A 15,000-nucleotide genomic window follows, 5' to 3' on the forward strand; every position below is an offset into this window, starting at 1 on the left:
GCTGACTACTACCCGGGGTGGGGCCCCGGGAACTGGCGACTACTACCGGGGTCAAAACTACCGAAAGGGGCAAAAGTGCGGACTAATGATCAGGAACAACAGCAGGAAAATTTTCTTTGGGAAAGGGTCTGTCCTTTTTCTGGGAGTCTCGAACATTAGGGCAATTGGGAAGGAAACAGCTACATCATCATCTTTCAATGCGATTGAGTCATGACAGAATTGTAGTGAACCTAACCCTTTCCTTTTGGGTCCTAAATTAACAAAGCATATCGTATTTTTAGTTTTCCATCAAAGAAAACTATTGAGACGGCTTTGTCTGTCCGTCCGCAGTTATTCTATCTGCCTTAAGATCTTATAAACTACTGAGGCTAGATGGCTGCATTGGAAATTGGCTTGTCAATCATCCACCCTCCAATCATCAAACATACCAAATTGCAGACCTCTATCCTCAGAAATTTTGGTTTTATTTAATGTTAAGTTAGCCATGATCTTGCGGCTGCCAACAGCACAGGCCATCACCGTGGCTGAAAGTTTCATGGGCTGCGGCTGACACAGCATTATATCGAGACCACTGAAAGATAGATCTGTTTTCGATGGTCTTGATAATACGTTGAACAGAAAACTCGATTACACCGAAGAAACATCGGCGCATTTTTTTGCTTGTTTATACTGTTTGTGGATAGATGTTCAGTTGAAATATTCAACAAACCCTGATTCCTTCGCGGTTTTGATGACAGGTCAGGTGTAATTTTGATCTGTCTTTACTTACGTTTAATTACTTCTGCTATCTGTTATACGAATAATGAAAACTTACAGATAAAACCTAAGAAACAGACTGCCATGTAGACCACACGCACTGCCGTATCCTTCTAGGGAAACTTCAAGCAACTCCCATAGAAATAAAGTATTTTTTCTTTAAAAGAGTTAGATCGTCAACGCAGACGTTATTCGGACTGAAACTGACGCAGACAATCTGATTTGCATAGCATTACTTGTACTAAAGATTGCCATTGCTATCTGTCTGTCTGTTTGCTCTTTGAAGGAAGCCTTTCTCTTTCCTGTGTTCAGTTCGGAAATGAGTGTATTTCTGTTACTTGTGTCTTTTGAGTTGTACCGTCAATCACCCGACTGAACATTCGTCGGTCCGAACTGCAATTTAGCCGGAATAAATGTTGTGGGTGGAGTGGACCCATTAATCGGTTCGCGGGAATACATAAGCTAACATCTCTACAAGCATACACATGGCATGTTACACGGTAAATTAAATTATGTTTAAGCTGCTTTCTGCATGTCGGAGTATGTTTATATACTATGTATGTCTTTGTGTGTGCACGCGCGTTTGTATGTGCGTGTGTGTAAGTCAAACCTATGTAAATAGAAGTGGGCAAGAACCAGCGCTGGCACCTCCTTCTCTTCCTGGGAACCACACCCATGATGGAATGATCCGCTAAAAGTGAAATCTGGAATAGTTAACAGCACCAATCGAGGCGGGATGGAGGGTGTGGCAGGGCAAAAAAAAAAAGAAAGAAAAAAATTAGAATAGACTGAAAAGGAAAAGATCTTGTTTCACTTTTATCTGGTTTTTATCTCCTCAAGGTAAGGTATTTCTTGTTGCGGAACTGGCCATTTTCTTTTTGTTCTACGGGTGTATATCAGGCATTTTCTTGCGAGATTAAGGTTATCGTCTCATCGATAGTTAAGGATATACTCCTTCTCGGCCATGTTCTCTCCAGTCCTCTACAAGTGGCTCCCATCATCCAGTAATAAATCTCTGGGTCAGCTGAAAGACTCTCTCTCTCTCTCTCTCTCTCTCTCTCTCTCTCTCTCTCTCTCTCTCTCTCAGAATACTGATGTTTGAAATGAAACAGTGGGAAAGTATTTTGTCATCTCTATTCCTGTTACTTATTGCTCTCTTTCACAGATATGGGAGATTTTCCTTTTATGTAACTAAAGATTTACGTCTGAGGCATTCATGTCAACAAGATCAGAAATGTATAGGTAACGTCGAATCTATTAGGAAATAGGTGTAAAAACATTAGCCATCCGGTTCTGTTGATGCATCCGAATCCCTTTATAAATTCTGCCAAGGTGAGGAAGGACTTCGGATTCCGAGGAGAGCAAATCCTGGATTGAACCAGGGCGCTTTGCCTTCGGTTCTGGAAAACGAAGGAAATAGTATTACCGTCCTTCCGAAGCAGTTGCTTGAGAACGTGTTTCCTCTGAACTCTTCGCTTCCTTTGAGGTCATTGGTCTTTGGTTCTCTGCAGCCTCCCCCCCAACTCCTATAGTAGAGTCACATCAACCGTCCATCTGATGTCTTGGCCAGTCCCTGACGACGCTCCTGATTTGCTGTTGATAAGCCAATCATGGGGCTGGAAACTCTCAGTCAGTCTCAAGAGAGTTCACATAGGGAGGATGTATGTTCCACCTTTCCTGAGGGCTAAGTCTTTCAAAAGTTTCCCTCAAGAGAGGTGGAACATACATCCTGCCTGTGTGAACTCTCTCTCGAGAGAGACTGAGAGTTTCCAGCCCTATGATTGGCTTATCATTATCAACAGCCAATCATGAGCGTCGTAAGGGACTGGCTTAGACATCAGATGCACGGTTAATGTGAATCTACTATAGCTACAACCCATTTCATTCTTTTTGCAGTACCTCTGTTCATATTCTCCCGTCTGATATTACACCCTCTCCTAATAATTGTTCCATATGGCAACTGCGAGGTTTTCCGTCCTGTTACACCTTTATAACCTCCTTGACCCTCAGTTTCCCTTTTAGCGCTGAATGACGTCATAGGTCCCAGTGCTTGGCCTTGCGCCTAGATTTTGTATTCCAATTTTAATCGATATTTGGTGCGATGTTATGGCCGCCATTATCACCTTTACCCTGTCTGGAAACCTCTTATAGGTCTGGGTAATATGTCTTAAAGACAATGGATTTCGGGTTCCTTTAGCAAAGCTAATAACAAAACAGCTTGTTAGGATCCCCACACTTCCATTTCAGCCTCACTTGCGTGGTCGGTATGGTGTTGGCGTACCACGTCGGTGGCAGCGAGTTCGATTCTCGGGCATTCCATTGAGGGGTCAGAGATGTGTATTTCTAGTGATAGAAGTTCACTCTCAACGTGGTTCGGAAATCACGTAAAGCCGTTGGTCCCGTTGCTGAATAACCACTGGTTCCATGCAACGTCAAAACACCATACAAACAAACGTTTCCGCCTCATAATTGGGACCTTTCCTAGATAGCGACCTCCCATAAAGGGTTTTAACCCGGTATGTATCCACCTATGAGGCGTGTTTAGTACCACAAGCTCATTGGGAATGACCATAAAATCATAAACAAAAGACTGTAAATAACATAAAGATAATGGCCCCCAAGAAATATTAGTTCTAGATAACGATTCCCGAAAACCCTTTGGGTCACTATCTGGGAAAGATCCCATAATTGGAGTACCGATGGACCTGGAACGCTCCTATGACTGTCTACCATAGATGCATTGTCGGAACAGGACCTTAAATCATTTTGGTCATTCTTTTCTTTCTTCTTCTCGGTTTCAAGATGAAATCACTACTTACTTTCTTTTGTGTCCCTTGAGTCGTTTATTACGCAAGATATATTCTCTTAAATTAGATTATTTCTCTCTCTCTCTCTCTCTCTCTCTCTCTCTCTCTCTCTCTCTCATTTTCATTGGTTTTGGTCTTCGTCTTTATATTACCAAGAACTATAGTAGATTCACATCAACTGTGCATTTGATGTCTAGGCCAGTCCCTTACGACGCTCCTGATTGGCTGTTGATAAGCCAATCACAGGACTGGAAACTCCCAGTCTCTCTCGAAAGTTCACATGGGTAGGATCTATGTTCCACCTCTCCTGGGGGATACTTCTTTCAAAAGTACCCCTCAGGAGAGGTGGAACATACATCCTGCCTATGTGAACTCTCTCGAGAGACTGAGAGTTTCCAGCCCTGTGATTGGCTTATCAACACCCAATCAGGAGCGTCGTAAGGGACTGGCCTAGACATCAAATGCACAGTTAATGTTAATCTACTATAGTATAAAGAGATATTCGGAGATATTTATATATATATATAATATAATATATATAAAAATATATATTATATATAGTATAATATATATATATCTATATATATAATAATATATATACAATTATATAATTATAAATTGATATATATTATATATTTATTCAATATAGTACATGTTTGTATATGATCGCTCGTATTTGCAAGGTCCGGAGTTCGATCCGGTCAGTTGGACGGCAAAGGAAGGGAGTGTAGCTAAATGACCCACCCGAAAAGACCGAGTACAAAGGGGGGGTGGGAACACCCTGCACATCTCAGTAAAAGGGAAAGGGGATTTGCTACTTGGGCGCCATAGAACATTATGGGAAACAGGTAGTACAGTTTTATGGCCCATTTGGGTCTGACATGTTTCGTACGAGACATCCTTGAAAGCGGATGTGAATCTCGATTTCTTCAAATCGACTTTGATGCTGTCTACTCTGATGTATAACACTTGCTTTCGGTTTGGGAAGCTGTGTACGAGAAAATTTGACATAGCAATAATAATACTCAGTGGCGTGGTTGGTATAGGTCTTTTCTTGCCACCTCGGTGGCCGCGAGTTCGATTATCGGGCATTCCATTGAGGGGTGAGAGATGTGTATTTCTGGTGATAGAAGTTCACTCTCGACGTGGTTCGGAAGTCACGTTAAGCCGTTGGTCCCGTTGCTGAATAACCACTGGTTTCATGCAACGTAAAAACACCTTTCAAACCTTTTTACTTTTAATTTCAGTTTCAGCGCTGAATGACCTCAAAATTTCCATTACTTGGCCTTTGACCTAAATTTTAGATTTTGTTCTTCACTTTATTACACTTGATGACAGATGGAAAAGTGCCAGAGACTGGTATCATTATTTGACCGTCTTACTGATGGAATATTTCACAAACAAATACTTTGGTCTGGGAAACTGACCTTGTACCTTAAAGGTAACCTTGAAAAACGGTCTTTTGGGAATGATGCATCTCTGATGACGAGTTTATTGAAGAATAAGTTACTGAAAATATCTTCATGGGATACATTTCTCAACAACAGAAACATTCCAGGGCAGATCTGGCAGTCTTAATAATAACAAAGGATGATCCAAACCTTTATTGCCATCTTAGTTTGAGACAGATTGAAACATTTAAATCGACGAAGACCTGCCCATCGTAAATGTTAACCTTTTTGAGGAGGATACATTTATCAGGCCACATAGTTTTGAATATAGAGACGATTGCCAAGCTATGCACATTGAACTCACTGAGAACACATAAGACTAAGCATTTTTTCCCACAAACACAATTTTTAAACAAGACAGTTTCTAATCATAAAAATGAATTATAAGTAGATCAGTTTTCGTGAGTGAGAGGCAAGGGCGGATTCCATATTAAAACGACACTCAGGTTGAGGATCTCATTTTCATCTTCAATGAGGTTGACAAATTATATTTACTGGAACACTAACGTTGTGAACCAGAACTTCAGCGGATTTTATTTGACCTTAATGAAACTGAGGCTGTCAGGCCAAGCAGTGGGACACTTCCGGCTATTCTGCGCTGAAGACAGTAAAAATTAATGAGAGGGGTTGGACAGCAGACTAAGGAGATCCAGAAAATAAAGGACGTACAGGGACCTAAAGAAGGAACTGAGAGACAACATTCCGGAAGCACTGCAATGAAAAGCGATAGCGTCTGCAGCTTTTCCTTGTGAACGATGCAGCGGAAATCGATAGCAATTTACTGCAAAAGACGAGAGTTACGATACCGTCTGCGTGTTCACAAATAACCGAGAGAAATGCAATAAAAAATGAAATAACGATACAGTGGGACAGATAATTAACATGGAGGTTTGACTACTCATCGTTGATATCTACGTTTGTTACTAGAGAAAATGAGCTTGGTTACCAGAAACAAAAACCATACGGTAACTCCTAGGGTTTTAGTAGCTGTTAAAGCCAACTCGAAAGTTTGTTCTTTCGTTGTCATGTACTGAGCTTGTCAGTGTGAATTCATATCGATTTCCGCTGCGCCGTCCACAAGGAACTGTTGAAGAAACGTATCAATTTTCGTTGCAATGTTTCCGCAAAAGTTTTGATGGCCAGTCTCTGCAACTATATATTGCTTTTCAGTGCAATTGTGAGGTTGTCTCCCGGTTCCTCCTTTATGTCCTTGTACTTCCTTATTTTCTGGATCTCTTTACTCTGCTGTCCACCCGCTCCAATTCCTTCTTACTGTCTTCAGCGCAGAATAGACAGAAGTGTCCCAGTGAGGCCTGACACCCTCAGATTCATTAAGGTCAAATCAAATCCGCAGAAGTTCTGGTTAGTTATCAACTGCGACCAGCTGCGCTTCGCAAGTTCCATAGAGACCACTTGCGTTCGACCGCATCGTTCAACCAGAAGTTTTGTTGGTGAAAAACGGTTTCGCCTGTCGTGTTTCCGCAAAGATGTGATATGTCTTGAGCTCATCTGCACAAAAGAAAATAACTAAGAAATAAATATAGTTATGCTTTTACAATATATGCAAACTTTCCAAGATAATCGGTACCTATGTGCCATTCTCGCAACATGCCACCGCCACATAGGGGGTGAGTACCACCATTGTACTTTATGTAGTTCACTGTAGACATTACTGCATCATTAAAGGTTGTTTGTAGCTTCCCTTCAACCCCTAGCTGCGCCATCTTTATAACATTTTACTTTACCTGAATTCCCACTTCCTTTCTTCCATCTTGCTGTCCAACCACTCCAACTCCCTCTTTTCACTTTAAGCAAATGGCAGAAAGTGCCCCTGCGCTGGGCCTTACGACCAAATTTCATAAATCAATTTCACTCGATTCTTGCAACATCCCCAGTACTTTAATAATTGTAAGTCCAAAAATAACACCAAATTTTAAAGGCATTGTGTTCTGAGGGAAAGATGTGAGATCGATAGAAATAGCAATGCAGTTTGACAGACAACGGTACTTGAAACCAGAAATGATATTGAGAATGTTTAGCCCTGAGGGGCGGGGGTGGGAGTGGTTCTTAGATAAGGTAAGACTGCTTGCTAATTCCAGGACTGGAATGGGAAGGGACTAACGTTGCTCCTGAATCCTAAAAGGTATTATTCAGTGGCCATCCGTGTTCCTTCCCTCAGGACCCTCTGTTCAGTTGGCTGCTTCAGTGAGGCTCTCTGACAGCCGGTTGCTACCAGCATCTTGTTCACCAATGTTCTCGTTTTCTTTGCTCATATACTATGTTTATTGCATCTAGATCAGTGTTTCTTAAACTTTCTTGTGCGGCGGACCCCTTTTGTTGAAATGACTGATGTAGCGGACCCCTTATTATGATCATTTCCCTCTTGAGTTTAAAAGCGTTTTCAGGGTATAGTATATAGTACTAAAATTGCTACTGAATTATTTATTGATAGCTTGTCTTCAACATAAATGTTAACATTTTACTTAAAGTAACTTTCACGACATTATTAATTTTGCAATTTTGCACACAAATTTTAGTGAACTTTAACAGAAACGCTTCCTCCTCACATTATCCTGAGGACCCCTTGGAACATTCCACGGTCCGCGGACCACACTTTCGCTGATCTAGATCATCAATACAAATTATTTCCAAGTGTCTTCATTGCTTTGATCCAGCAAATACACTGAACTTCCTTTTCAGTGTTGATTCAAAACATATTATTACACCAACATGAGTTTTTGAATGCTGATTTGGCAAATATTACACCTACGGTTTCATTCATAATTTAACCTTCACTGAAATAAATACTTTAGCATCTATGTTTATGAGACCTCTTGGACGTCTCTTTATGTTTATGCCATCTTTATCCCTTTTTGTTTTCTGATCACATATAAACTCTTCTCTCACAGTTGCCATCAGGTCAGTGTCTGAGCGCTCTATCTTTCGCAAGTGTTCCTTGTTCCTTTTCCCTGGTGTGCAATCACCGAATACTCACTCACTTCATGAAACCTCCTACGTTTTTGTAACATCTTAAACTATAGTTTTCAACATAAGACATAGGCAGTCTGTGTCCCTTGTTGTTACTTTTCGGTAAAAGAAAAGTATTGAGATGACATTGTCTGTCCATCCGCACTTTTTCTCTCCGCCCTCAGTCTTAAAAACTGCTGAGGATAGAGGGCTGCAAATTGGTATATTGATCATCCACCCTCCAACCAACAAACATACCAAATTGCAGTCATCTAGCTTCAGTAGTTTTTATTTTATTCAAGGTTAAAGTCAGCCGTGGTCGTGCGTCTGGCACCGCTATAGGCCACCACCGAGTCATAGCTGAGAGTTTTTTTATAGCGTTGTACACTGTGCAGAAAACTCGATTGCTTCGCCGCATTTTTTACTTGTTTTTATGTGTATATATATAATATATATATATATATATATATATATATATATATATATATATATATATATATATATATTTATATATGCCAATTTTAAGAGAGATAATAAGGTAATACACCTTAATTATCTCTCTTAGAATTTATATATATATATATACATAATATATATCATATATATTAATAATATTAATATATATATATCTATATATATATATATATGATTTTTTTATATAGATATATAGATATATATATATATATAATTATATAATATATACATACAGCATGATTGCATGTTTGTAGAGCGCCCTTTCTTTGGGTCAGATGTGGAAAAGTGATGTACTGAGCATTAATGTTTGATTCCTCTGAATAGCTAAGGACGATTCCCTGTCTGAGAAAAGTCGAGGAAATGAAAATAATTGTTGTTTGAAAGTATGAGGTTGGCGGCAGGATAATCATATATAATAAGGATATATATATATATAATATTATATATATATACATATATATATATTATATATATATATATATATAATATATATATATATATATATATATATATATATATATATAATGTTATAAGGCTTAGAGAATGCGTGTCAGAAAATTGTATGAAACAATATTTACCAATTTATGAGCAATACCTTTAGTATATATTCAATGGTGCAACTGGCTATAAAGGGTAATAAACAGGTTTTTTCTCTCTCTCTTTGTTTGCAGGATAGCTACCATAACGCAGAAGTAGACTGCGACTAGATCATCTCAATAAGAGTAATTTGTCGTCTAGAATTCTTTTCTGGCTCCTGTTATGTCAGACGTTACGTACTGCACTTCTGTAGCTAAAGTGTTTCAGTGAAAAACTCCTTTTGAACCAAAGTGACAGCGATATGCTTGCATTGTTTGATCTCCACCGACGGGTCTGTGACCTCTCTCTCTAGCGGAGCTTCATTTTGAGTCTAAATTAATGTTTGAGCTCTTTGGATTTCTGCACGTCATTTTTACATTTTCTTAGACTTAATTTTGTTATTGTTCATATGTCTCTTACTTCGCCAACTTTGAATCTATATATATATATATATATATATATATATATATATATATATATATATATATATATATATATATTTACTTATTTATTTAAAACCCACAACTACTTCTGTCTATATTCATTTTTGTTTACTGGCATTGAGTTTTGTAAATGCGGTGCTTTGATTGACATACATCATTCAAGAAAACATTGTCAATTTTTTCCCGCTTATTACGGTTTTTTATCACAATTGCCATAGTTATTTATGGACAAGTTTATTGAATATCAAAATACGTCATATCTCTTTTATAGTTATTTTAGAGAGTAGACTGTGAACGAAGTACTTAATAGGCCTGATTTGACTGAACCTACTCAATGGTTTGGTCTGAGGTGACAACCTTAAAGGATGAGAGAATTCTGTTCTTGGAGGTCATACGTACTGTCCCTTCCATCCTTTTCAGAACAAAACAAACAGTTCTTTGACTGTCATTTTTTTAGTAAGCTTTTGAATGCCAGAACGAAAAACTAAATTTGGAGAATGAAGTGGAATGATTGCTAGTTACTACCTGGTCCACCCCTCCCTCCCTCCCTCCCACTTCCGGTCCCCGTCCCCACAGAGGACAAGTGCTTCTAGAAGATTCTGCAAATGGAAAGGAGCTCAATGAAAGTCTTCGGTTTATCAAAATAGAGTTTAATGACTCATCTGATTCTCATCCAGATTGTTCTCTATAGTCAATACAGTGATTTCTTTCTCTACATAACAAAGGGAACTTAACTTTCATATCAACATCAATACATAAGAAATTCAACTCCACCATTTACCATTTACATTCTAATAGGAATACAACAAATGCTTTCTTAACATTGTGGACATAATTATTTATCACTTTCTCAGCCGTTTCATCGACCAGTGAAACTCCAGCAGAGTTAGCAAAGGAGCGTCAAGAACAAACTCAATAACTGCTCTCCTCTCACTCACCCAATCTTTCTCTTTTTCTCTCTCGTGGAAGAAAAGGCTCGACAATTGTTACAATGAAAGAGCCTCTGACCAATAGAAGCTTCATTGCTCAAACCTGCATTTACAATCGTATGCCTACAAAGTTCGGTCACAATAATACAGAATGACATCTCCACTTGAGTTGAAGTCAGAACATACAAGGTGTGATGAAGGTTCTTTTGTGCAACGCTGGCAGACAGTCCAGGACAACGTCTTCCCAAGAACAATTGAGCACAAAAGTTACAGTCCAGTCCAATATACACGTTTAAGACATTCTTTGCTACTGGTCTATTCTCGGAATTAAACCTCAGAAAAAAAATACTCTTAACAACGCTCCGCACATGAAATGACATGAAAGTTTACCTTAGGACTAATATCCAAGAACAATTCTACCCTGTACGAGTTCGATATGGATGCGAGTTTGTCGTGTTCAGGACAACGCAGCTGGAGAGGCCGAAGAAAATGCAAATTGACAGACAGACGAAAGTTACTCTGAGAAATTCTAGGAGGACGCCTTGTATACAGTGAGCTTCCTCAATGAAGTGACAATAACATTTGCATGAGCTCATCAGCTACAGAAAAGAGAGAGAGAGAGAGAGAGAGAGAGAGAGAGAGAGAGAGAGAGAGAGAGAGAGAGAGAGAGAGCAGGAGAAACTAGAATTTCGGCAAGATGAAGGGGAAACATTTTTGTAAAAAATGAACTTCGGTAGAAATATTGTCCTTTTCACTGGGGATGATGACATTCAAGGGGACAGGACGGAGACGGTATATAATATATATTTGTATATATAGCCTCTAGTAATCACTTTACTCTTCTACATCCTCAGCATTCACCCGATACCAAAGTTCTGTCAACTATAATACAGTTACACAAAACATACATCCTCTATCTATTTACATCTTGATAATGATATACTTACACTGATATGGAATGGGCAATATTGTCAATGTGTATGATGGATCAGAACATTCTATTAATTGAGCTTTTCTTTGTTGTGCCATATGCGTGTTAGACAGACAGACAGGCAGATGGATACATATAAATATATACATACAAAAATATAAATATCTATATATTTATACATGGAGAGAGAGAGGGAGAGAGAGAACGTATGGAAGCATGTCATAAAACTATGTTCAGAAGAGTACGTGTTTGTACATGAATGGGGAGAGAGAGAGAGAGAGAGAGAGAGAGAGAGAGAGAGAGAGAGAGAGAAGAGGGCACATGAATGCAGGCGAAATGCTTGAATGACTCCCGGAGGGGACCCCAGGTGAGAGGGAAGGTATCAGGTACCCTATGTTATTATTGTTATTATTATAATAATAGAATATTGGTGCTTTCGGCCGCCATATGGAACGAGGTGACCAGCCTTCACTAAAGAAAGGGGAAACCCAGGCTACAGCTTCAATGCAACAACATACAAAATATATATATAAATATACACATATATCTTGATGTCACGCAGACATGCAACGACCAACAAGTGGAACACTTCCCATAAAATAGTGATGAAGACGACACGGACGTACACATAAGGATTTTTGTTAAGTATTGAAAGCTTGACATTACCATAATACAACTATACAGACCGACAGTGAACAGTGATTTGACAAAACATACAGCACATTAAATTTTCATGTGACGTTGACAATGATAATAATAATGATAATGATAATAATATAGTAGTAATAATAATTAAAATAAATTTTAGTGGAGGTCTTGCCAGTTTAGTATGAAATGAACGTTTTTTAAACTTCGAAAGAGAATGACACGTTTGATGAATTCGACAAGAACCAAAAGTGGCATCTTTGGAAATCTCCCCAAATCATCTTCCAAAAATTCTGGTTAGATTCGACTGACATTTACAAAAATATTCTTCTCTTCTCTAAAGTGTATCTGTGAAAGGCCGTTACGTACAACACCTCTGAGCAAATCCATCTTACAACAAAAGTCTGGAGACAATTCAGAATCCTAGATTCTGGAGCGACCAAACATTATAATTTTCTTCTCTTCAGATCACTCGTTCATATTATCACATTGTGTGCACTACTCTCATAGTTCGACCAAGTGATAAGTACTGTTGTCTCTGGACGGCTGGCCCTGTGGCACTGCCCGTCCTTCATTCCTTCTCTATCTCTCTCCCTCCTTCCTTCTCTTTTTCGACACTTTACGCTAAAGCACTGAGCAATTGTATTCCTCATTAATTGCACTTACGTTAAAAATTATTACTCATACTGGCAACCAAATTGTCTACTTTCAAGAGCTTACAAAAGCTTAGTATGATAACACTCTTACTGGTCTGTTGTATCATTATCAGTCAATAATTATCTGTATACATGTGTTCACTATCTTAGAAGTATGTGTTCGTATATGTATATATATATATATATATCTATATATATATATATAATATATATGAATGGATAAATACAACACATACAATATGAAACAGTCCCTATATTTAGGGAATATCATAGACCTGTCTACATGTTATAATTTCATCGAGGACAAACTTTGAAAAATAATGATTGGGTTATAATTGATATAATATTCCTTTCACGTTTTTTTTATTAATTTACAGGTCAACATAAAATACAAAGTTTGATTTTCTTTTTCATTAAAATATCTAAATAGAAGTATATTATATATAATAATCTGTATCTCTATATATTTCTACATTTTTATCCTCTTCCATAAATAATCACCCATCAACCACACATCTCAGGTTAAACACGGACAGACGTTTGTGCAAAAATTTGTCTGCATCGAAGAAGGTACGAACGCATATCACAGGGGTGGGGGGGGAAGGTCCCCCGCCTTCAGCCCTTGTACCTTTCCCTGCCTCTTGTCGCACTTCCTTACTCTTGCTGAATATATAATATAATACAATAATAATAATAATAATAATGAATAATATCTTATTATTGCAATTATAATGACAATAATAGCAATAATGATGATGATCGTCTACAACGACAAGAGATTGATTGTAGGCAAAAGGAATAAGGCGGCTCACCCTTGGGTATGCTTACAAGGGTGGCCCCCACACGATAATAAGGGCCACTTTATAATGACAGGTAGCTCTTCTGGTGATTATTATTATTATTATATATAATGAATGATGCTAATGATGATGACGATGATGAACTGGTGATGACAATGATCACGATCATGAAAAGGATGACGGTGATGGCGACGGTGGTGGAGATGGTGATGATGATTTGGTCAAATGCGGGTTATACGTCAACCACCTGCGAAGGAGGGGTTCGAGTGTCCCGCCCGGACAGTGATCAGTGACTAGTTTGTCACCCCCCATCCTCCATCCTCGCTCGAGCTTTTCTCTCACTCTTTTTCTCTAGGTGATTTTCTCTCTTTCACTCTCTCTCTTTCTCTTTCTTTCTTTCTTTCTTTCTCTCGCTCTCATTGCAGCTGCAGTGGCTGGTAGATATTGAAGCCCCAGGTTGCGACGACGACGACGTCCAAACCCGCGGCCACACCTCAGCCGCTTGCGCCAGCGCTGCGGTCGAAGAGGTGGCGGCCGAATCAGAGACATGTGTACTGTGGAGAGCTGGGCTGAGGGACTTCAGGAGAACTGGCGGCGGTGGCGGAGGCGCTGTGGGCTGGGAGGTCGTGGATTTGGATGTGGTGGTGCTGGTGTTGGTGCTGCTGCTGCTGCTGCTGCAACGGCGGATGCTGACGGCATCACATGTTCACGAGGTGCTGATGCTGCTGGCTGAAGGCGTCCATCTGTTTGCGGAGCTCGCGTTGAACGTGTTCAGGTAGACAGTGGACGTTGGCGAACATGGAATGGAAAACCGCGACTTCTTTGCTCAGCAACTCGCACTTCTTGTGCAACCTGTCGTTGTCCATGATGAGTTTCTGCAGGGAGAAAAAAAAAATCATTAGACTAAACAATCTTTAGACTAAGGGGGAAGAAACCGAGCAATCATTAGACTAAGGGAGAAGAAAGAGCGCGATAACGGTAATGACTTGAGAGTAGGCGATGCAGTACTCTGCCCATCTCACCACATTCATAACACATTACTTGCGATGGCTTATGTAAACAACTCTCTCCAAAATTGCTATTCCTTGTACAGTACTAGGAAAATAATTTGCGTAACTAGTGTTATGACAGATGACTCAAACTCTTGATCACTGACTTTAATCCTCAAAAAATTATTTTACACGTGTGTGTGTGTGTGTGTGTGTGTGTGTGTGTGTGTGTGAGAGAGAGAGAGAGAGAGAGAGAGAGAGAGAGAGAGAGAGAGAGAGAGAGAGAGAGAGAGAGAGAGATTCATTTTACTATTCCCTGGTCTTGGCAAGGTTATTATAACCGAGGGCATTTATCAACATTCATGGCAAAACAAGTTTGCACACAGTCGTTACCGTTACATGCGCAACAACCGATATACATCACACAGTCACACTACACTCCCCTCCCCTCCCTCCCCTTTCTCTCTCTCTCTCTCTCTCTCTCTCTCTCTCTCTCTCTCTCTCTCAAAAACACCTGATGATTCATTACAGTGCATGTGCACCGGTGTCGATTCATTGTCTCCCTTTCAGTACCAC

General features: G+C 39.4%; 2 protein-coding genes across 3 annotated transcripts in view; one reads left to right on the plus strand and one right to left on the minus strand.

The window, feature by feature from the left end:
• The window catches only part of LOC135198084 (pleiotropic regulator 1-like), a 142,099-nt gene that overhangs the window by 55,196 nt on the left and 71,903 nt on the right, over positions 1 to 15,000 (plus strand). The window lies entirely within an intron of this gene.
• LOC135198085 (CCAAT/enhancer-binding protein-like) overlaps positions 10,109 to 15,000 on the minus strand; it is a 6,296-nt gene continuing 1,404 nt past the window's right edge. Inside the window, exon 2 of the mRNA XM_064225513.1 lies at positions 10,109 to 14,310. Coding sequence (XP_064081583.1) covers positions 14,134 to 14,310 — 177 coding nt within the window. The 3' untranslated portion in view covers positions 10,109 to 14,133. The remainder of the gene's footprint in view (positions 14,311 to 15,000) is intronic.

Source organism: Macrobrachium nipponense, chromosome 21, assembly GCF_015104395.2.
Source record: "Macrobrachium nipponense isolate FS-2020 chromosome 21, ASM1510439v2, whole genome shotgun sequence".
In the NCBI taxonomy this organism is placed as follows: Eukaryota; Metazoa; Arthropoda; class Malacostraca; order Decapoda; family Palaemonidae; genus Macrobrachium; species Macrobrachium nipponense.